Below are 22450 nucleotides of genomic sequence, written 5' to 3'. Positions count from 1 at the left end.
AATGGTTGTGGGCCAGGAGCGAGGACCATTAGTCCCGGTTCGTGGCTCGAACAGGGACAAATGGTTCCATACGAACCGGGACCAATGCCCACGAGGCCCCGGCCGGCCCCCTGGGCTCACGAACCGGGACAAATGCCCCATGGGTCCCGGTTCGTGACTGAACCGGGACTAATGGGCTTGCCATGCCCGAACGAAAGCCCTGTTTTCTACTAGTGATATGCGGTGTCTCATATCTTCGCCCCGCTTTATTACTCTCCATCGCCCCGTGTCTAGAATTTTAAAATCATTCTGGAAAATTTTGATTAAAATGAGATTTGTTGATCAAAAAATTGAATTTCGTTTAGACGTGGACAGAAAGAAATTTCAAGACAATTTCCTTGGTAGCCCTTGAAATCACGGAATTCCAAATGAAAAGTTTGTAAACTTTTTAACTATGCCCTCACTTGATTCTCGCGGTACTCCCTGGTAATGTGTCACCCGACAAAGATGTCTATCTTATAGATAACCAATATAATTGGTTGTGCCGTGTCTATGCGTTGAAACTTGCAAGAGTGAGGAGAATCGAAGATCACAGATCGGATTGTCATTTCTTGTTGCATTTGGTAAATTTTAGTTCCCTGGAAAAAAAGTGTGGCAGTCGATTTGGATGAAGATGTAGAATGCATAACCTCGAGCAGTGAGTAGTAGGCTATGTCAGGTTTGGGTAGGGTGTGGGATTGTTGGAGACAACTTTGATGCGGGGATATTAAGAGGGATGGTCGGGGCGGCTGTGCCGCCAACTGTGAATGGAGTGGGGTAGGCGGTTCGAGAGGAAAATCGCGAGGAGGAATATCCGGAGCACAAGGAAGCATAGTCAACTATTGGATTTCATCCGATAGTGCTGGAAAAATCAAATGATTTTTAAAATATAAAAACAAGCAGCTAACGGTGAATATATGACCCCTTTTTGTCTATGTGTCATCCCTGATGTTTCCTCTCGGGATTTGTGCAATACTAGGAAGAACCGAGATCACGCCAAACGACTATATAACATCATCACGAACCAACATGTCAATGGATGGTTAGGAGGACACTGGTATCCCCAGCACACCAAGGTTCAAGTCCTATATATACTTGATGTTGGTGCTCTCATTATTCCTGTTTTTATTTCAGGCTTCCGGCGATATTCGTTCAGTGAGAGGAGACGTTCCCATTGACTTTCGTAAAATCTTAAGATGCTATGCCGGCTGAGTCTCATGGAGGTGCTCATAGGGGTAGAGTGTGCGTCCGTCCCTTCATAAGGGTGAGTGTTTGCTCGTGTATGTGAGCGACTTCAATTGTACTGTGTTAAAAAAAGACTATATGACACCATCAATTTAGACATATGAAAAGTTTGATATATTTAGAGGTGGTCAGGAGTTGATCCTTAGCATGAGAAAGTTTTGGCCAAATTCACTGTTTTGACCCTTTTTCGTTAGTTTAGCACGATCTGATCCTATGTCCAAAACTATTTCGGGTCTGGCCCTTTTTCTACCACCATTGTCTTTGGGGGTAGGGTAACACATCCTACCGCCAAGGCCTTTGGCGGTAGGACTTATCTGCACCGTCACCTTCTTTTTTTGCGAAAAAGAGCCTACATCCATAGTCTATGGCGGTAGGATGTGTTACCCTACCGCCATAGCTTATGACGGTAGGGTCTTCATTTTTGTTTTATTGCATGCGTGACTCTATTATAATTACATGCATATGCCCCTACCGTCAAAGACCATGGCGGTATAATCTTTTTCACACCAAACAGGCGTGACAGTGTAAGTAAGTCTTACCGTCAAAAACTTTAGTGATAGGATGTGAAAAAGATGAGATGTGAAAAACTTTTACGTATAGGGTCAGATGATGGTTAAGTTAAGGAAAGGGGTCAAAACAGTGAACTTGTCCAACCCGGGACGAGAGACAAAATCCACGACTGTGACAGCGCCGTAGCCGTCGCATGGTGCGGGTGGCCCTGCCGCGTAGAAAAAGCCGCACCGACCATGTCCCCCCCTTTGTCCTCTCTCCCCCGAGATGACACGCCCCCTCGCCTAGCTCGCCAACCTCCGCCGGGCCCCGCGCCGCGTCACCCTGACGCGACTAGCCCGCCAGCTCGCGTCCGTCCGTCCGCCTCCATTAACGCCGATCCGCCCCGTCGGCCAACGTTGTCACGCACGCACAACACACTGGATGCTTGAGTCGGCCGGCGTCACGGCTCGTCCGACCGGCGGCGACGCCAGATGCCGATGCGACGATGCCCACTCGCCGATCACGTACACGTCCATCACAGTATCTTTGCACAGTGCCGCGCGTGCGTGCTTGTCTGGACTGGACTGGCACCAGCGGCAACTTGCAAGATTCCATCCATCTATCCAGCACGGCGGAGGGCGGACCGAAAACTCTCCAGTCTCCTCTGCACACCGGCCGGCCGTTCGGTTTCCTTGGTAAACGGAACGAACGGTCCTACACTCCTACTCCTGCTGCTAATAAGGCATGGCCGTGCGCGTCGGGTCTGCTCTGCGTCGCCGGTGCACCGTGACAGACATATATAGAACGCGACGGCGACGCCGACTGCACCGTGCACGGTGGAGGAAGCTACCTTCGGGCGCAAGGAGAGCATCTTGTTCTCCGGCCGTACGTCCATGCCGCCGCGCCGGCTTCTATATATATATATAGGACACCCACTGGACGCACGGCCTCGCATACGTTACCACTAGTAGGCCACGACCAACCGCTCCCGTCGATCCATCCGTCAGCTCCATCATCATCTGATTGCCGCCGCCGCTTGCCGCCCATCCAGCTCACACTGACCGCTACGTCTCACTCTCTCCTCCCGTCCTCAGGTCCTCCCTCTCCTAGCTAGGTAATTGCCTAGCTACGGGTAGAGCTAGCTAGCTGGTGATCACCACGCGCGCCCGCAGGCCGCAGCTCCTTTTAAGCCGGCCGGGTCGGACACGGCATGCGCTGCTCCGCTCGCACGGCAAACGATGGCTCCAGCTTCCGCCTCGCTCCTCCCCGCCGCCAGCTCCAAGCGCCCCTTCGCCGCCGACCAAGCCTCCGACGCTGATGAGCAAGAGCAGCCACTCGCGCAGGTCAGTCTCTGCTCAGTGCTCACTCTGTCTCTCTCTTCTCCGGCAAGCGACGTTCATACTGATGCGCGCAGCGTGTGCTGAACTGTGGTGACCAGGAGGGACCGGTGACCAAGAAGAACGGCGACGGCCAGAGTCAGCAGCAGCAGCCGAAGCTGGAGTGCCCGCGGTGCAGCTCCACCGACACCAAGTTCTGCTACTACAACAACTACAGCACCGCGCAGCCGCGCCACTACTGCCGCACCTGCCGCCGCTACTGGACGCACGGCGGCACGCTGCGCAAGGTCCCCGTTGGCGGCGCGTGCCGCCGCGGCTCCGGCAGCGGCAAGCGCCGCAGGTCCTCCGCGGAGCCCCACACGCCCTCCTCCGACTCGCCGCCACCGCCGCAGCAGCCGGAACAGCAGGACGCACTCCCCCCGCTCCCGGTCTTCCCGTTCCTCACCGACGGCGCCGTCTTCCTGCCGCAGTTCGACCTCGGGCTCGGCGGCTTCCCGTGGACGGCACCGACGGCCACGGACCACCTCTATGACAGTCTCGCGCCGTGGGGTGGCTGCGACGGGGCGCTCGCCCCCTCCGGCGCGTGGGAGGACTTCGGCGGCCTCGAGCTTACCTGGCCACCACCGCCACCCCCGGCGGCCGGCAACTGATGATCGGCGTCGTCATGTCAGTCGGCGTGTCGCCGGCGCGTTCGAGGCTCCTGTTTTATCATCGCAGCCTCGAGGGATCGACCAGCTAGTTGTTGCTTACCTTACCAGTCTGCAGTGTCACCAGTGTGTCTCCTGAGCTAGGAATGTACTCATAGAGCTCCATCGATCCTCCCATTTCTTCTCATGCTTAGTTATAAATGATGTGGCGATTGTTGTTTTAATCAATGGACCATGATCAGTCGTGTAGCTGCAGGGAAGAGGATGTAACTTGGTATGTGCAGTGATATATTATATGTTTGCAATAAAATGGTTAAACGGTGTTGCTCCAGCAAGAAAAATTACGAAGGAAAAGACATACTAGATGTAAATTTATCTTGAACCGAGTCCGTGATGCACACAACCCACCCCACACACACACCACAAGCAACCATGAGCCACATCACCAGCGTTCCTCCCACTGAATGGAATGCCAGGATCATTGCTTCTTCGATTATTCGAGCAACCCAACGCGTCCACTTAAACGGACGCGCTTTGTCCGCTTTGTGTATGTTTAGGTCGGCCGCCAGCTTTTCGTTCGCCCTGTTTTTGTTTGGGTCGGCAGTGCGCCCAACACACGGACCCATTTTCACCCGTGCGGCCGGCTTGCCGTCATTTTTCAAACAAAATACAAGCAGACAAATATAGCATAGTTCACAAGCCAAATAAATATGTCATAGTTTACAAGCCAAATAAAATTAAATTGTCTCAAATACATTAAAAAAAATCACATATGCTTAACCAAATCATCTTGCAGCTTAATGTGAGTTTCTCAATCATGCATTTGATGATGAAATTGAATGAATTGTGCAAACGTTGCGGCCCCTCCATTCTCAGGAACATTGTCATCATGGAACTGAAACCCTTGGTTGTAGATACGTTCCGGGCGCTCATCATTTACGATCATATTGTGCATGATCACACAAGCAGTCATCACCTCTCACAACTTTTTGGTGCCCCAGGTTCTAGCAGGATACCCAACGATGCCCCATCAAGATTGGAGAACACCAAAGACACGCTCCACATCCTTCCTAGCACTCTCTTGCTCTACAAATCTCCTCCTCTTCTCAACTATAGGGTTGGAAATTGTCTTCACAATAGTAGTCCACTGAGGATAGATACCATCAGCTAGGTAGTATCCTTTGTTATAGTTGTGGCCATTGATGTTAACATTCACCGGCGGGCAGTTGCCTTCGGCAAGCCTTGCAAACACCGGCGAGCGTTGAAGCACGTTGGTATCATTGTGCGATCCGGCCATGCCAAAAAAAGAGTGCCAGATCCGAAGATCTTGTGAGGTTACGGCCTCAAGTATGATAGTGCAAGCCTTGACATGGCCAGTATACTACCCTTGCCAAGCAGGGCAGTTCTTTCACTCCCAGTGCATACAGTCTATGCTACCAAGCATCCCCGGGAAGCCCCTGCTGGCATTCATCGCCGACAAGTGGGCTGTATCTTCAACATTTGGCTCTCTCAAGTACTCAGGGCCAAACACTGCAATCACAGCCTTGCAGAACTTGTATATGGAGTCTAGGCACGTAGACCACTCATACGGACGTACTCATCAATGAGATCATCGGGAACTCCGTATGCAAGCATTCGGATAGCTGCAGTGCATTTCTGATAAGAAGAGAAGCCAACCTTTCCAAGGGCGTCCTCCTTGCACTCGAAATACTTATCTTATCCGACTACCCCTCCCCAATATGGTTGAAAACATGCCTAGCCATGAAACGACGCCGGAATTGGTGATGTTTGAAGAGCAGGTTGGGTGCCTCAAAGTAGGCCTTCCAAAGAAGGAAATGGCCACTCTCTCGGTTGCGATTCAACGCCGGAGTGTGCCCCGGAACAACGGCCGCTGCCTACTAAGGTGGTCATGGACGACCAACACAGCAGCCACCATCTCCTCATTGTCGGATGAGGAATCATCGGAGTCGCAGAGGAAATTGTGGAAAATAACTCGTCGGCGGAGTCCGGTTGTACCTTAGGGGCAAACCGTCGAACAGCTTTCGGGCGTCGCCGAAGATGCTGGCCGGCGAAGAGACGCGCGCCTCCCTTGGACCATGTAGCTGGCCTGGCGGCGTTCGAGGAGTGTGGCGGCGTCAGACGAGCGTGCCGGCGTTGCCGAAGGAGCTGGCCGGGGGCCAAGGTGGTGCTTGTGGCGACGTCGGGGAAGAAGCTGCGGTGGTCCGGCGGCGAGGCGGTGGTGCCGGCGACGTGGGAAGGTGGTGTGCTGCGGGGAGGTATGTGGGTGCGGACTGCTTGCGAGGGCACCGAAACTGGGCGGCGGCGGCGACGGGGTGGGGCCGGCGGTGGCTTGCTGTCCATGGGGGAGGAAGAGAATGGCCTATGTGTCACCGACTAGCGGGCCAGGGAGGAGGAGTAGGCGGGCGTCACGTGTGTCCGCCTCGTGTCCGCGCCGACCCAAATGAGGCCCAAATTTGGGCCAGGAATGGGTCGCCTGAACGAAAAACAGACGTGTGTTCGTTTGGGTTAGCGCGTTGGGCCGACTTTTATGTCTGTTTGACCCAAACAGACATGCACGGACGAAATGGATCGGCGCGTTAAAGTTGCTCTTCCTCCCACTGAATGCCAGGATCGTTGCTTTTCCAATTACCATCAGCTTGACTGGACCATGAAATCAGCCAAGCTCTAAGACTTAAGAGCATCTCCATCTCAACTGGGAAAATTGATCTCTCATATGCCCGCGGGCACGTCCGGATTCTTCTCCTCCTTGCGTCTGTCCGCGGACAGGAGGGGCTCGACCCCTATACCCCGCAACCGTCTTTTTCAAATTCAAACCCCCGAATTGTCTCGAAAGCAGAGTTTAGTTGAACTAACTACATCAGACCAAACTCCACGCTGCCTCCCAAAAAGCTAGGGTTCCTCCGCCTCCCGTCGGCGCCGCCGCCGGTTCGCCTCGTCTCCGGTGGCCTTAGGGCCATGGGGCAAAGTGGACCCCGGTTCTTGCCGGTGGGAGGGCTCCGTTTTTAGACTTTTTTCGATTTTTGTTAGGATTTGTGTCCTGTTCAGGAAGGCGAGAAGGCAGCGGCTCCCTGAAGATGAAATAAAGGTCTCCCCGCCTAGTCCACGTTCTGGTGGTGCGTCTAGCATTGTCGGTGTGTCTCCGGTGGATCTGTCTTTGATGGATTTGCTCGGATCTGGTCACTGTTCATCATCTATGTTCGTGTGTCTTCAGATTAGATGCTTCTGATCTACGTTACTCTTCGTCGGCGGCGGTTGCTGTGATGGCGCGTTGATCCTATGGGACCTTAGCACGACTACTTCCCGACTCTCTACTACAACATATTTTGCCCGGCTCCGGCGAGGGAAGGGCGATGGCCTTCGGCTTGCTTCAGTGCTCGTAGTCGTCGTTAGGCGCTCCGTCCGACGCCTCAGGGCTGAGCCCCAATGACTTTCACATTCTTGGGGCGGAGGCGACTGGCATCTATCCCTGCAGTGGTCAACAACCGGCGCAGGAAGCCATGGAGGAGCCGGTCCTCGCCATCCAAGTCGGAGGATCTGCAAGACCCGCAACCAGGCCTTCTTGGGGAAGATTGCAGCGCTTTGGGGAAGAGGCACATAGTCCTCTCTCTGAGATCCGTGTGTACACGTGGCGTTCTATAAAGCTGCTCTAACTTGATGGACAGAAAGACCCGGTCTCACAGGACTAGCCATCATTGGTTGTTAACAAATTAGCAGGAATTTTTTGAAGCACAAGGGATACATCCTGTCATGTAGCATCAGGAAATAACCAATATGTTACCAACAAATAAATGTACTGGCTGGCTGTTAACCATACGATTACAGAGGCTATATCAGCAGTGGAAAGAATGGTATGGTTTTTCTGAATTAATCTCTTTCTTACGGCAGGCACCACCCAAAGAAAGCAGGCATCAAACAGACAACACTTTCAACCAGTTGAGACTTTGGGTGAAAACCTAAAGATATCTATACAGGAAAAGAAACCAACAGCTCCGCGCACTTACGCTAGCTTCGCACTCGGAACAGGGAAACCAAAAACCTGGAACACTCTGGCTTCTCCGCGACAATAACCAAACCCCACACGCCCGTGACAATTACCAAACCCCACATGGACAGGCGCTGGACAGCCATGACCAGGACTCCTCCTTGGTGGTTGTTCGTCGGGCAAGGACGGGGACACTGCTTCAACTGGATGATTGCTGGTGTTTGTGCTTTCAACCAGCTTTGCAAACTGGGCTCTCGGTGTATCTGTGAGCAGCCCCATTTAGCTTCTGGTATTGCTGAACCCCTGTTGAAAATATCAAACAGAAAGTGAATGCAAAGACCCAAACTAACACTAGTGCGTTGCTCTGTTAGAGCTAGCCCTGCTGTATAGGTCTAGTTTATGTTTTATTGTACTGCATAGTTTAATTGTCATATAATTTCATTAGTAGGTTCAAGGAAAAATGCATGTGTTGCTTCATGACACGGGCGGATCAGTAGCTGGAGAAGCAGAGAGGTAGAAGCGTGTGCGGCGGCAGCGACGTGAGCACATCCGCAAGTTTGTAGCTGAGGGCAACCATGCAAGTGCCCTTGGAGTCGTTTTGTGTAGGCGTGTGTTTCAGTGAACCAGGAACGGCCCCAATGCACCCAGTGAAGATGCGGCCTGGAAGTGCAAGTGCCATGTATACCTGTGTTTGTTAGCTAGATTGCATGGAGGTTGTTAGTGTCAGCCGGCTGAATGCATCTGTTTTGGCTGGGTTGTGCAGCCGTTGCGGAGATGCTGCACAAGTGGAGAACGTGTGCGTGCATGTGGCTAGCTAGTGGAGAGTGAGTTTAAGATCAGGCCAGTGTAGCTTGGTGAGTTGTACGTTTCGGTACTTACGCTATTGTATCCGGTTCATTTGTTAGTGAGAAGAAAGAAACAGTGAGAAGACACGAGTCGTGCGGTGCCCCAAATCTCCCTGGGTGCTCTCCTGTGTGTGTGTGTGTGTGTGTGTTTTCTGGGCAGCCCCAACATGCTTATTCCCTCCAAGGGAAACAGCTCAGCGCAAATTGCATTACACAGAATAACATTGTTCATGTGTTCTGGATTTGCAAAAAATAAAACTGTATTTTGATCAGCAAACATGTCGAAGACAATTTACAATGGGAGGAGAACGAAATATTACCTTTAAAAATTTATGAACAAGCCCATAGCCATTAACAACACGGATTCTTTAATCTGCAGAAGTAGTCAGGACTTGCCGGGAACTTCCTTGAGCAAACTGCAGCGCGAGATACAGATGCTTAGGTGGTACTGGTGGCATCACGTTACCTGAATTTTAGAGTCCAGATCTCGAGAAGGCTAAGCATGAATGTTTCTTAATGAAGTATTAAGTTTCCTAAAATGCATGCACTGCACAATCATGCACATGGAAGTCAGTAATTTTCTTCTGGCCAGATTTCTTGTTCCCGCTTCTTAGATACTTTTGTACTGAAGCTTCTTTTCGGCAGTCATCAACGGAATTGAACACTAGATGATGTTACTACATGTCTACATATTGATGCTTTCTTATATCAGCCTACTATTACTTAATTCTAAAGAACATCGACGGATGCTTTTAACTATGATTAGAGTGGCATACCAGTTGTATCAAATAAATGGCAGCTTCCCTTGTGAGATCCCACCAGGCCACCATTGCAACCTTCAAAAGTAACAGAGAAATATAACATAAGCTCATCTAGTTTCATGGCCACTACACAAAGTACACATGTTCACTAACAAGAAAATAACTGTACCTGTCCATCTGGGGAATAACATGCAGTGGTAACCGACTCATGCAGATCATTCCAGTCTTCAACCATATGCAACTATTAGTAGTGTTATTTACCAGTTTACCGACCATGATAATCAGAAATGATATCCAATTTGCAGGCCCTAACCATAGTTAATCACACAAAAACAACTACATGAACTATCTTTACATCTGCAGCCTGAGGATCAACTAATAGTGCTATTCAGCAGTTTACGAAGTATGAAAATGGTTACACAACGGACATATCAAATTGCATGTCGCAACAGATTCACTACTAACACAAAAGAAGTGGATCTTACAGCAGTGCAAAAACTGAAGAACACAACAGCCAGGCCTTCGGTTCAATCGGCAGTATGCAGTGTATTGTTGCATGCTGAAGCCTATTGCCCAGTTAGTGTAGCCAAGTGACACAGGTGGAATGTAATATTTTCCATATAGCACGTGGCTTAATTTTAGACGTTTTGATGATCACAATCCTTACAGCCGCACTAGACACCATCAAAACTAAAAATTACTGCTTGCTGTGTATGGTACAGAACATACACTGGTATGGGTTTTCGCTATGGGAGCCCCTCCTGTATGTACAACAACGGGCTCAGGGTTCTTGGCTGTTCACCCGGTGATGAAGCTCGAGCATCTCCTGGTGGTTGGGGTCCACGGAAAGTGCTGCGCGGCAGTCCCGGAGGGCGCCTGAGATGTCACCCACGTGCTCATGGAAGGCCGCACGCAGATGGAGCAGGTTTAGATCCGCCTTAAAGGCAATTGCCTTAGTCAGCTCTGAGATGGCATCTTTCTCCTTGTGGTTGTCCATCAGAACTGAGAACCAGATCATACAGGAGTCCACATCAGCATAAAGGGGGACATGAGAACTTTAAACAGATGAGCTAATTCAGGAACTAAATGAAATATGTGGTTGTTACACCAACTGATCAGGTTGAGCATAGAATATGGCAAACAGCATTGACTTATTACTAGCCCATGTTAGGAACTGGGTAGTTGGTTTGTTAAAGTATCAACAAACCCTCTCTGGGAGTTGGGCGCAGATGAGCTACAACCAATAACATATCGAACTACTTTGACCAGAATTTTATATTCAAAGTTTCAACCTTCTTTGATACTGGTGATCTAAAACTAGATACGCTAGGCAGGTACAAGCGCTTACCAGCAGCACGGTATCTGTAGGGGTAGACCCGGAGGGGGTCAAGTTTGGTGACCATCTGCAGATCAGCTTTAGTTAGATCCCGGTCACAATACTCAGACCTCTTCTCGTATGCTGATGCATTGCTCCTGGCCTTCTCTATCAGCTTGGTCATTTCCTCGAATGCACCGGTCCTGTTATTCCTAAGGAAATGAACCCTGGCGAGGCCTTGATGAGCTCTGGTGTGGCCAATCTTTAAGGCGTTGATGTAGCATTCAGCTGCCAAGTCTAGATTACCGCAATCCACATAAACACTCCCAAGGTTATTCAAAGCCTGTAAGATGTGAAACAAATATATGTGTTAGAATGCTTCTTGTCTGGACATTTCAGTCTAGAAAGTTACAGAATCATCTATATATGAACTTGGATCTAGCTGTGCTAAAGGAACAGTTTTTAATTAAGTAGCTTAATTCATGCAGCAAAGAACAAAGGCAGGTAGCTAAGATGATTACAAACACGATGAAATTCATCTGAGCAGCTACTGAAGCCAACAACCCACTCCATATGGGGAAAATGGCATTCTATACCCTGGATGGTATGGCATGCTCTAACTTAGACAAGAAGATATCCATTTGACAAGAAATCAAATCACTCTTGGAGTACCCTCAATAGACCAGTTAATGAGTTGCCATGTTAGGAGCACCAGGACAGCCATTTTTTAATGGTAAGTGCACCATTCCCATTACTCAATGCAACAACGAATATGACATCCTAACAAGGGCTATGTATAGCAACACCTGATCTGAATCATAAAGAGTCACCTATACATTTAACAAATGAGGAAATGCACATGCATATACTACACAAAAGGAATAGGTAGAAAAGTCAACAAAGTTCCACTCCGTAATTTGCGAGCCTGGGACAAAACCCTTCTTTGCTACATAAGTATTTACGGTATAAGATCTCTGGATCTCTATATAGCAATATGTCACAGGAGAAACAAGGCAGCAAATCCTTATCATGCATGGAATGTTTATCCAGGCAGATCTGAGAAAGAGGTGTAGAAAAGTCTTACCTGGCCCTTCCTAAGTCTATCTGAGGGACACCGTAATGCATCTTCAAGAAGCGATACGACTGTTGCCGAGGTTGACGGCTCAAGACTCGAATCAGCTAAAGCATAAGCTTTTAGAAAGAATGCCTCAAATGATCTCTGTATGGCAATCGATGCTTCCGCTTTCTGCAATCCTTCCTCGCAGTGGCCAGTATCATACAGTATCCATCCTTCGTAAACAAGCCGTTCATGTTGGCTTGCCGCATGCTCGCGAGCAAGCTGCAAGCTGCGCATTGCTGCCTCAGGACAATTTAATCTGGAAAAAGAACAAAGACAATTGCATTGGTCCTAACATATACTGCCAAAGAATTAGATCATGGAGGAGGCATGTGCAACTATGCTGATCTGTGATCAGCCATCTACTAAATTAGCATTCCAAGACATGCCAGGCATGCAAACCATGTGATGTAGCATCTACAATGCCAATAATTGATAGACTAACAAACTGCATTATGCCAGCTATTAATTGTTCTGTGCAATAACATAAATTAATTAAGTTACCTGAGAAGTAGCAAAGACTGTCTGAAGTACAGTACTCCCTTAGCAGCATCTGACTCCAGCATTTGATATATGACCGAGAGGGATCCAATATCATCCACAGAGGACCACCGATCATAAAGCTGCATCCAGCAATCAGCAGTCGTCCATTGCTCTACATTCTCCATCACAAGTGTACGTAGCTGCTTCGCAGCCACCCGACCACCAATCATACGATAATCTGGAGCAAGCGTGAGGATTGCCTGTACATCGCATAAGGCAGCTCTGTAGTCCTCTAGAGCAAGGTAGCAACAGAACCTTAGCTCTAAGCATTCCAGGACCAGCTTGAACCCCAGGATCCGGTTAATCTCCATCAGGGCAGCTTCAACACTTTGCCTTTTCATCAACGATGCAGCTCGAAACATATAGGGGTATGTAAGCGTCGGATCCAGTTCAGTAGCCTTATTGAGATTCTCCAACTTGCTATCACCGTCCAGATATAGGGCTCTCTCTTGATACATCCACCCAAGAGGCCAACGAGATGACATGACAGAGTCAAGCAAGTTGAGAGAATAATGCTTATTGCTCCTCAGAGAGGCCAATCTAGCCAAGCCCACTACCGAGTAGACATGACCAGCGGTAAAGGCGGCATTGAACAGGCGCTCCGCTTCAGCATGATCTTTCCTTAGCAGCCTCACGCAAGCCAGCTGATGCAAGGACAACTGCTTCTGTCTAGAATCTGATGCCGAGTCAACCAGCTTCTCCAAGAAGCTTACAGTGACATCTGATGTTGCACTGATGCTCATGGAGACTTCACCAAGAAGGCAATATAGGGAGAAGGATGCATTGCCAGCCATAGTGGATCTCTGCTGCTTATTCGCAGAGGAGAATATCCTAACCACTTGCTCATCATTCAAGCATTCTGGAAGCTCATTCAGGAGCACCTGCAAGCATGACGCGGCAAGTATGGAACAGCCCAGCTCAATAGCACACTCCATGTAATCTATGGCATCTTGCCTGGAAGAAACAAAAGAAGCAAGCTTTTGCTCGCAAGCATCCTTGAGGCCCTTACAGCAGAATTTGTTAGCAAAATCAAGCATCTCCAAAATAGATTCTGCTGACAAATACGGTAGTCTTCCTGACAGGCTGAATTTACTGATGGCCCGCATACCAATAGGCGAGATGCCGTTCCGAGACATGTCAATGACCTCAAGATGTGATTCCTTAAACCCACCATTAAGCATCGCATACAGTGGAGTTGACAAGGCCGCAAGCTTCCGCCTATCGCAGGCAATCATGTCATCTCTTATCCGGAAATGAACCACCGGGGAGCCCTGGAACTCATCAGATTCGTCGTCATAGCTTATCCCGAGCGAATCGGCGGAGATCTGCGAGACGAAATCCAGCAGCTTGAACTCTTGAGAGCACTTGCCGCACGAGCCAAGAAGGTCAGATATGGGCTCCTCCCCTCTCTTCTCGTACTTGAGCCATGCCCCAAATATGAGCTTCTCGTGTATCGTGCTCGCCTTCTCCCACGCAGCCTGGAGGCTCCTTCGCGACAGCTTGGCCTCACCAAGCCCGCGGAAGACCTGGAACTGGAGCAGGTACAGGCACGACTTCTCGTCGGGAGGGCAGTACTCCAGCTCCTCGTGAATCTGAGCCAATATGTCGACGTAGTCAGCGGGCTTGAAGTGCGGGAGGACCGGCGGCTCCGGCATTTTCATCAGAGATTCTCTGCATCGCAAACACAAGGAAAGACAGTTGAATCAGCTGGCTCTGCACACCAAAAACGAACTAGCAGCACTAAAAATCTGAATTTTGATGTTCACCGCCCTAAGACCGGACTAATTAACCAAGGTACAACAAAATTCAGCAGCAAACAGAGCAGACTTGAGCCAAGAACGCTTACATCGAGGAGGAGGAGCTGGAGTGGCCAGTGAACTTGGAGAGCTTGCCTTTGTCCATGGGCAGCCATGAGTGGGTGGCGGACTGGAGCTTGGTCTCCTTGCAGGAGGTCAACTCGGAGAAGAAGAGCTTCCTCATGGCACATAAATACCACGGCGAATCAGAGCCCGCCCCCGTCTTCTTCCTCGAATCTGCCCAAACCCCTGGCAAGAACCGACGCAGATCTTCCGAGGACCCAACCACCGGGAGAGAGAGGGGGGCGGAGGGAGGAAGGGGACGCCTTTAATGGCACGAGCGAGCCAACGAAGCAGCTAGCGCCCCCGCTGCAAGCGGCCAAGGGTAGGGAAGAACTAACCACTCCCCCTCTCCTCGCCCTTTTTTAATTCGCACCCCAACCGCACCCGCACCGCCAGACCAAATCCGGCCCCGTGAGCTGAGGTGAGCTGAGCGGAGCGGGGCAACCCACCGCACCAGCTGGGGGACGACGACGAACGGACAAATCGTCCTTCCAAGATGCGCGCTTTCCTCTTCTTCCCTGGAGCGGAGCGGGAGGGAGGGATGGAGGGAGCACGGGCGGGCGCGGGGATGCGCCTCCGCACCTCCTTGGCGGCGGAATTGCCGGGGACCCCGGTCGCCGCTGGGCCTCGGGCGAGCCCTCCTTGATCTCCGGCGCGGCTTGGCGGGTCGGGGCCGGCCGGATCGAGTCGAACCGGCAGCGGGGGACGTGGTGCGTCGGAGGGGGGAGAGCGGGCCGGCGGGGGAAGGGGGGCGGCGGCGACGGGAGGAGGGGAGGGAGAGGGTGGTCGGGGTCGCGGCGGGTGGGCGGGCGGGCGGGCTCAGTGCGCGGCTCCACTGGACCTCGGGCGGGGGGGGGCGGGGGGTGGGTATCCGAGGGGAAAGGGGGGAGAGGGAAATACGGGGGTTGTTTGCTGCTCGCTCGTCCTTTTTTCCTGGGAGTCTGAATTTCTCTATCTATTCTGCCACCATCCCATTCCCATGGCCATGTGTGCTGGTTGGCAGACCACCATGCAAAAGTGGAGTGGAGATGGATCTCGTATTGGGGGAATAATCAGGGGAGATGACAAGCGCAAAAGGCAATGGGGGCAGCTGAATTGGGCGCATGGGATGGGCTTTGAAGCTGACATCAACCCCATGGATGCCCACCCACCCACACCCACACCCACACATACATGTAGACAAGTGCAAAAGGATTAGTAGGCTGGTTTGCTCATGTAGATGAGCAAGGGCCCAAACAGATAGAACTGAAAAATGACAGCGATTCACGGCGCTGCATGTTCCCCTCCACCGCCGGATGCTTTTCGGCGCCGGGGAGGCGGTCGGGGCGTGCAGATAGGGTTGCCTTGGTCTTGGCTAGGGCTAGGTGTAAGTGCCAGGTGGCGGAATGGAATGAGGTCTCCCTGTCATGTCCTTGCTCCGGCGATGCAACTCGGCGTTGGTGGAGTACGTGTGGAGCTTCGGTGACATATCTGACTTCCTAGTTCTGTTTGAACGGATCTGGGGTGGTCTAGCCCTCTTTGTCGCCTTCTAATGGATATCGAGCTCCGCCTAGGGTTAGGCCTAGGTGTCAGCCCGGTGGTAGCTAGGCGGTAGAGTCACCGGCAGCGTAGAATAAGGTCACTTCCCGGTTCTGCCAGGGCGGATCTGATGTGGTCCAGCCATCTTCGTCGCCTTCTAATGCAGCATAAACCTTCGCTAGAGTTAGGTCTAGGTGTTAGCCGATGGTGGCGGGGCGGTCGCGTCGGCATGGAATCGGGTATCCCCATCATGTCATCACTTGCCGCTACAACAAGTCATACATGTCCTCGGCCGGACCTTGAAGAACCTCCTATGCCCCTGCCACCGCCGGCGAACTAGGGTGTGTGCCTTCGGGCAGACCCGCTCCTTGTCTTCCCATTCCTCAATGAAGGCATCGTCTTCATGTTGTAGTTCAACCTCAGACTCGGTGCAACACACTAAAATTGTTGGTACGTACTATATACAATAAAATAGCTTGTTCTAGTTCCCACAGCTACAATAGACAAGGTTGTAAGATAGAAGTTTGTTGTCAGACAGGGATGTGGGCGCAAAGGTCTGGTGCGTCTGAAATGTATATGAATGTGGATGATCTGAATACACCACTATCTGGGCAGGGGGCTTGGTTACTGATACATCCATTTTGCATATCTATTTTTATTATAACTTACTCCTTATTTAATGATATTTTGCACATTATTGCTCGATTCAAATGCCTTTCCCCCTTTAATTTGAATGAAACACACAAAGAGGGGAATTCTTAGGAATTACCAGACAGTCGAAAAACAAGGCTAAAAATGTACTTGTAGAAAAAGCGATTTTGGAACTCCAAAAATAGCCAGAAAATTCCATAAATTATTTTGGTGGAAAGAGTCCAGAAGCTAGAAGATGGGCCAGAGGGGAGCACAGGGCCTCTATGCGCCCTGTCCAAGCGCCCCTAGGTCGCGTGGTGGGGCCATGTGGAACTTTGGCCACTACCTCTCGACGCCCTTTTGGCCTATATTTTTCTCCTGGCCTAAAACTTTGTGAGGGACTTTTTATGGGATTTTTTCGCCGCCGCTACGAGGCGGAACCGAGGCGAAGCACTTTTGCTCTCCGGCGGTATGATTTTGTCGGAGATTCATCCCTCTAGGAGGGGCAATTCGAAGCCATCATCATCACCAACAGATCATCATTGAGATCATCATCTCCATCAACATCTTAATCAGCATCATCATCTCCATCAGCTCCCCTAGCCCTAACTCTCTGTTCTATCAACTTATGTCTCAGATCCTTTGTTGAGTATAGTTTCCGGTGTTGATTACTCTTTGTAGTTGATGCTTATAAGTTTATTTGGTGAAAGATTGATATGTTCAGATTGTTATTCATATATTCATCTCCACTAATCATGATCCATATGATGTGTTGTGAGTAGTTCGCTACGTTCTTGAGTACATGGGATAAACCTTGTTACTAGTAATCTTGTGAAGTTGAATCAAGTTTAATGTTTTGATATTGTGTTGTGGTGTAATTCTCTAGAGGTGACGTGCGAACGTCGACTGTACATGACTTCACCTTTAAGGGCCTATAGGAGTGCATCGTGTGATTAAGATATTACCATACCCTAAGTTTATGAACTGTTGCATGAGGGGTGTTGGAAGCCTAGAGTGTATTGGTATTGTTAGATGTTCTCTTAATTATTCTCTTGTATTTTGTGAATTCTTGCATAGAGGGTATAATCATAAGTATGTTGTTAGTTCAAGTAAGAACAACACACTATCATAGGTTCCACCACACAACAAACTATCAAAGCAATGCGGTAGCTCAATGAATCTTGATGAAAGTATCTTGGTGAAACTCCCGCGTGTCCTCGAGAATGCCTTGATCCCTGTAAGTAAAACAACCGACTTGTCCTTAGCATAATTAAGGATTGGGACACTTTCTGCACCGTTGCAATCTTTGTTACTATTTACTTTCTTGCAATTACTCCTGCTTTCAAACAAACCATCAAACACTCATTTCAGCTTTCAAAGTCAACTCTTGCTAGTTTCCATCAACCAATTCCTTCCGCTCCTCGTTGGCTCGACACTCTCACTTATCGAAAAGTCTATGATATATCCCCTACACTCATGGGATACCAGTTAGCATTCCAAAATCAATCTAAAGTTTGTGGTAATTCTGAGATGGGACTACAAGATGCTGACTATGCTACAATACCGTTGGAAGATCCTATGAGAGAAGCTACTAGATATTTGTTCACTGAAATGAACCGAGTGGAGAACTTTGAAGATCAGGGGGTAGAATTTAGATATGAGGTTGATGTTGAGGACTTGCAAGGTCATTGGGAAGAGGTTTTGGAAAAGATACAGAAGCAAGACTTGAAGGTTGCTTTTCCTAAAGACATTATGCAAGTTTTGATCCATCAACATGGAGCTTCTTCATGCGTTTTATACCAATATGACTCAAATGGCAGTGCCACAAGTATGTGGTACTATCATTACTATTTTATATCTTTTGGCATGAACATGTGTATCACTACGATCGAGATTCAATAAACCATTCATTTTAGGTGCAAGACCATTGAAGGTATTATTCAAATAAACAGAGTAACCATTATTCTCCTTAAATGAATAACCATATTGCGATAAACATAATCCAATCATGTCTATGCTCAACGCAAACACCAAATAACAATTATTTAGGTTTAATACCAATCCCGATGGTAGAGGGAGCGTACGATGTTTGATTACATCAACCTTGGAAACACTTCCAACACATATCGTCATCTCACCTTTAGCTAGTCTCCGTTTATTCCGTAGCCTTTTATTTCGAGTTACCAACACTTAGCAACCGAACCGGTATCTAATACCCTAGTGCTACTAGGAGTACTAGTAAAGTACACATTAATATAATGTATATCCAATATACTTCTGTTGACCTTGCCTGCCTTCTCATCTACCAAGTATCTAGGGTAGTTCTGCTTCAGTAACCATTCCCCTCATTACAGAAGCACTTAGTCTCGGGTTTGGGTTCAACCTTGGGTTTCTTCACTAGAGCAGCAACTGATTTGCCGTTTCATGAAGTATCCCTTCTTTCCCTTGCCCTTCTTGAAACTAGTGGTTTTACTAACCATCAACAATTGATGCTCCTACTTGATTTCTACTTTCGCGGTGTCAAACATCGCGAGTTGCTCAAGGATCATCATGTCTATCCCTGATATGTTATAGTTCATCACGAAGCTCAAATAGCTTGGTGGCGGTGACTATGGAGAACCATCACTATCTCATCTGGAAGATTAACTCCCACTCGATTCAAGCGATTGTAGTACTCAGACAATCTGAGCACATGCTCAACGATTGAGCTTTTCTCCCTTAGTTTGCAGGCTTAAGAAACTTGTCAGAGGTCTCATACCTCTTGACGTGGGCACTAGTCTGAAATCCCAATTTCAGTCTTTGGAACATCTCATATGTTCTGCGACGTTTCAAAAACGTCTTTGGCGCCTCAATTCTAAACCGTTAGCATTACGCACTGAACTATCACGTAGTCATCAAAACGTGTATGTTAGATGTTCGCAACATCCACAGATGACGCTCGAGGTTCAACACACCGATCGGTGCACTAAGGACATAAGCCTTCTACGCAGCAATGAGGATAATCCTCAGTTTACGGACCCAGTCCGCATAATTTCTACTATCAGCTTTCAACTAAATTTTCTCTAGGAACATATCTTAAACAGTAGAACCAAAGCGTAAGCTATGACATAATTTGCAAAGACCTTTTGACTATATTCATGATAATTAAGTTCATCTGATTATTTAATGAACTCCCACTTAGATAGACATCTCTCTAGTCATCTAAGTGATACATGATCCGAATCGACTAGACCGTGTCCGATCATCACGTGAGACGGACTAGTCATCAACGGTGAACATCTCCATGTTGATCGTATCTACTATACGACTCATGTTTGACCTTTCGGTATCTTGTGTTCCGAGGCCATGTCTGTACATGCTAGGCTCGTCAAGTCAACCTAAGTGTTTCGCATGTGTAAATCTGGCTTACACCCGTTGTATGCGAACGTTAGAATCTATCACACCCGATCATCACATGGTGCTTCGAAACAACGAACCTTCGCAACGGTGCACAGTTAGGTGGAACACATCTCTTGAAATTTTAGTGAGGAATCATCTTATTTATGCTACCGTCGTTCTAAGCAAATAAGATGTAAACATGACAAACATCACATGCAAATCATAAAGTGACATGATATGGCCAATATGATCTTGCGCCTTTTGATCTCCATCTTCGAGGCGCGGCATGATCACCTTCGTCACCGGCATGACACCATGATCTCCATCATCGTGTCTTCATGAAGTTGTCTCGCCAACTATTACTTCTACTACTATGGCTAACGGTTAGCAATAAAGTAAAGTAATTACATGGCGTTTTTCATTGACACGCAGGTCATACAATGAATTAAGACAACTCCTATGGCTCCTGCTGGTTGTCATACTCATCGACATGCAAGTCGTGATTCCTATTACAAGAACATGATCAGTCTCATACATCACATATATATAATTCATCACATCCTTTTGGCCATATCACATCACATAGCATACCCTGCAAAAACAAGTTAGACGTCCTCTAATTGTTGTTGCATGTTTTACGTGGCTGCTATGGGTTTCTAGCAAGAACGTTTCTTACCTACGCAAAAGCCACAACGGTGATATGCCAATTGCTATTTACCCTTCATAAGGACCCTCTTCATCGAATCCGATCCGACTAAAGTGGGAGAGACAGACACCGGCTAGCCACCTTATGCATCAAGTGCATGTCAGTCGGTGGAACCTGTCTCACGTAAGAGTACGTGTAAGGTCGGTCCGGGCCGCTTCATCCCACAATGCTGCCGAATCAAGATAAGACTAGTAACGGTAAGCAAATTGAACAAATCATCGCCCACAACTACTTTGTGTTCTACTCGTGCATAGAATCTATGCATAGACCTAGCTCATGATGCCACTGTTGGGTAACGTAGCAATAATTCAAAATTTTCCTATGTGTCACCAAGATCATTCTAGGAGATGCTAGCAACGAGAGAGAGGGAGTGCATCTTCATACCCTTGAAGACCGCTAAGCGGAAGCATTACAAGAACGCGGTTGATGGAGTCGTACTCGCGGCGATTCAAATCGCGGGAGATCCGATCTAGCGCCGAACGAACGGCGCCTTCGCGTTCAACACACGTACAGCCCGGGGACGTCTCCTCCTTCTTGATCCAGCAAGGGAAGAGGAGAAGTTGAGGGAGAACTCCAGCAGCACGACGGCGTGGTGGCGATGGAGCTCGTGGTTCTCCGGCAGAGCTTCGCTAAGCACTACGGAGGAGGAGGAGGAGTTGGAGGAGGAGAGGGCTGCGCCAGGCAAGGGGTGCGTCTACCCTCTCTCTCCCTCACTATATATAGGGGGAAGGGGGTGGAGGAGGCGCCCTAGGGTTCCCTAGGGGAGGGGCGGCGGCCACAGGGGAAACTCTAGATGGGTTTGGGCGCCCCCACCCTGGGAAACTTGCCCCCCAAGCCGGGAGTTTGGCTGCCCTAGGGGAGGCGCCCCCACCTCTCCAGGTTACGTGAGAGGGGTTGGGAGGGGCGCACAACCCCTTAGTGGGCTGGTGTGCCCCCTCCCCTTGGCCAATAAGGCCCCCCAACGCTTGCCGGGGCCTCCGAAACAACTTTCGGTCACGCTGGTCGTCACCCGGTACTCCCAGAACAATTCCGGACTCCAATACCCTTCGTCCAATATATCGATCTTCACCTCCAGACCACTTCGGAGTTCCTCGTCATGTCCGGGATCTCATCCGGGACTCCGAACAACCTTCGGTAACCACATACTATTTCCCATAACAACTCTAGCGTCACCGAACCTTAAGTGTGTAGACCCTACGGGTTCAGGAACCATGCAGACATGACCGAGACACCTCTCCGGCCAATAACCAATAGCGGGATCTGGATACCCATATTGGCTCCCACATGTTCCACGATGATCTCATCGGATGAACCACGATGTCGGGGATTCAATCAATCCCGTATACAATTCCCTTTGTCTATCGGTATGTTACTTGCCCGAGATTCGATCATCGGTATCCCAATACCTCGTTCAATCTCGTTACCGGCAAGTCTCTTTACTCATTCTGTAACGCATGATCCCATGGCTAATTCATTAGTCACATTGAGCTCATTATGATGATGCATTACCGAGTGGGCCCAGAGATACCTCTCCGTCATACGGAGTGACAAATCCCAGTCTCAATTCGTGCCAACCCAACAGACACTTTCGGAGATACCTGTAGTGCACCTTTATAGCCACCCAGTTATGTTGTGACGTTTGGTACACCCAAAGCATTCCTACGGTATCCGGGAGTTGCACAATCTCATGGTCTAAGGAAATGATACTTGACATTAGAAAAGCTCTTAGCAAACGAACTACACGATCTTGTGCTATGCTTAGGATTGGGTCTTGTCCATCACATCATTCTCCTAATGATGTGATCCCGTTATCAATGACATCCAATGTCCATGGTCAGGAAACCATAACCTCTATTGATCAACGAGCTAGTCAACTAGAGGCTTACTAGGGACATGTTGTGGTCTATGTATTCACACATGTATTACGGTTTCCAGTTAATACAATTATAGCATGAACAATAGACAATTATCATGAACAAGGAAATACAATAATAACCATTTTATTATTGCCTCTAGGGCATATTTCCAACAAAAGC

At 49.0% G+C, this 22450-nt stretch overlaps 2 protein-coding genes and 1 long non-coding RNA gene across 3 annotated transcripts; 1 reads left to right on the top strand and 2 right to left on the bottom strand.

Moving 5' to 3' along the window:
* The first annotated feature begins 2525 nt into the window (after nt 1-2525).
* LOC109772557 (uncharacterized) lies at nt 2526-4080 on the top strand. The gene is made up of 2 exons (XM_020331233.3): nt 2526-3098; nt 3194-4080. Exons 1-2 carry the CDS (start codon nt 2994-2996, stop codon nt 3740-3742), a joined length of 654 nt encoding a protein of 217 aa, XP_020186822.1. The 5' UTR covers nt 2526-2993; the 3' UTR covers nt 3743-4080.
* Nucleotides 4081-7969: 3889 nt separating this feature from the next.
* Nucleotides 7970-9737, bottom strand: LOC141041853 (uncharacterized). Its single transcript, XR_012203617.1, has 4 exons — nt 9518-9737; nt 9364-9423; nt 8908-9003; nt 7970-8045 (listed from the first exon to the last, which is right to left on the bottom strand). It is a non-coding gene; the product is annotated as an uncharacterized lncRNA (long non-coding RNA).
* Nucleotides 9738-9777: 40 nt separating this feature from the next.
* LOC109772558 (ETO1-like protein 1) lies at nt 9778-15264 on the bottom strand. Its single transcript, XM_020331235.4, has 5 exons — nt 14170-15264; nt 12285-13994; nt 11748-12039; nt 10697-11006; nt 9778-10350 (listed from the first exon to the last, which is right to left on the bottom strand). The coding sequence occupies exons 1-5, from the start codon at nt 14301-14303 to the stop codon at nt 10130-10132; spliced, it is 2667 nt and encodes an 888-aa protein (XP_020186824.1). The 5' UTR covers nt 14304-15264; the 3' UTR covers nt 9778-10129.
* Nucleotides 15265-22450: the final 7186 nt, after the last annotated feature.

Source organism: Aegilops tauschii, chromosome 2, assembly GCF_002575655.3.
Source record: "Aegilops tauschii subsp. strangulata cultivar AL8/78 chromosome 2, Aet v6.0, whole genome shotgun sequence".
NCBI lineage: Eukaryota > Viridiplantae > Streptophyta > Magnoliopsida > Poales > Poaceae > Aegilops > Aegilops tauschii.
The sequence above is the reverse complement of the archived record's forward strand: the minus strand, read 5'-3'. Positions and strand labels throughout refer to the sequence as shown.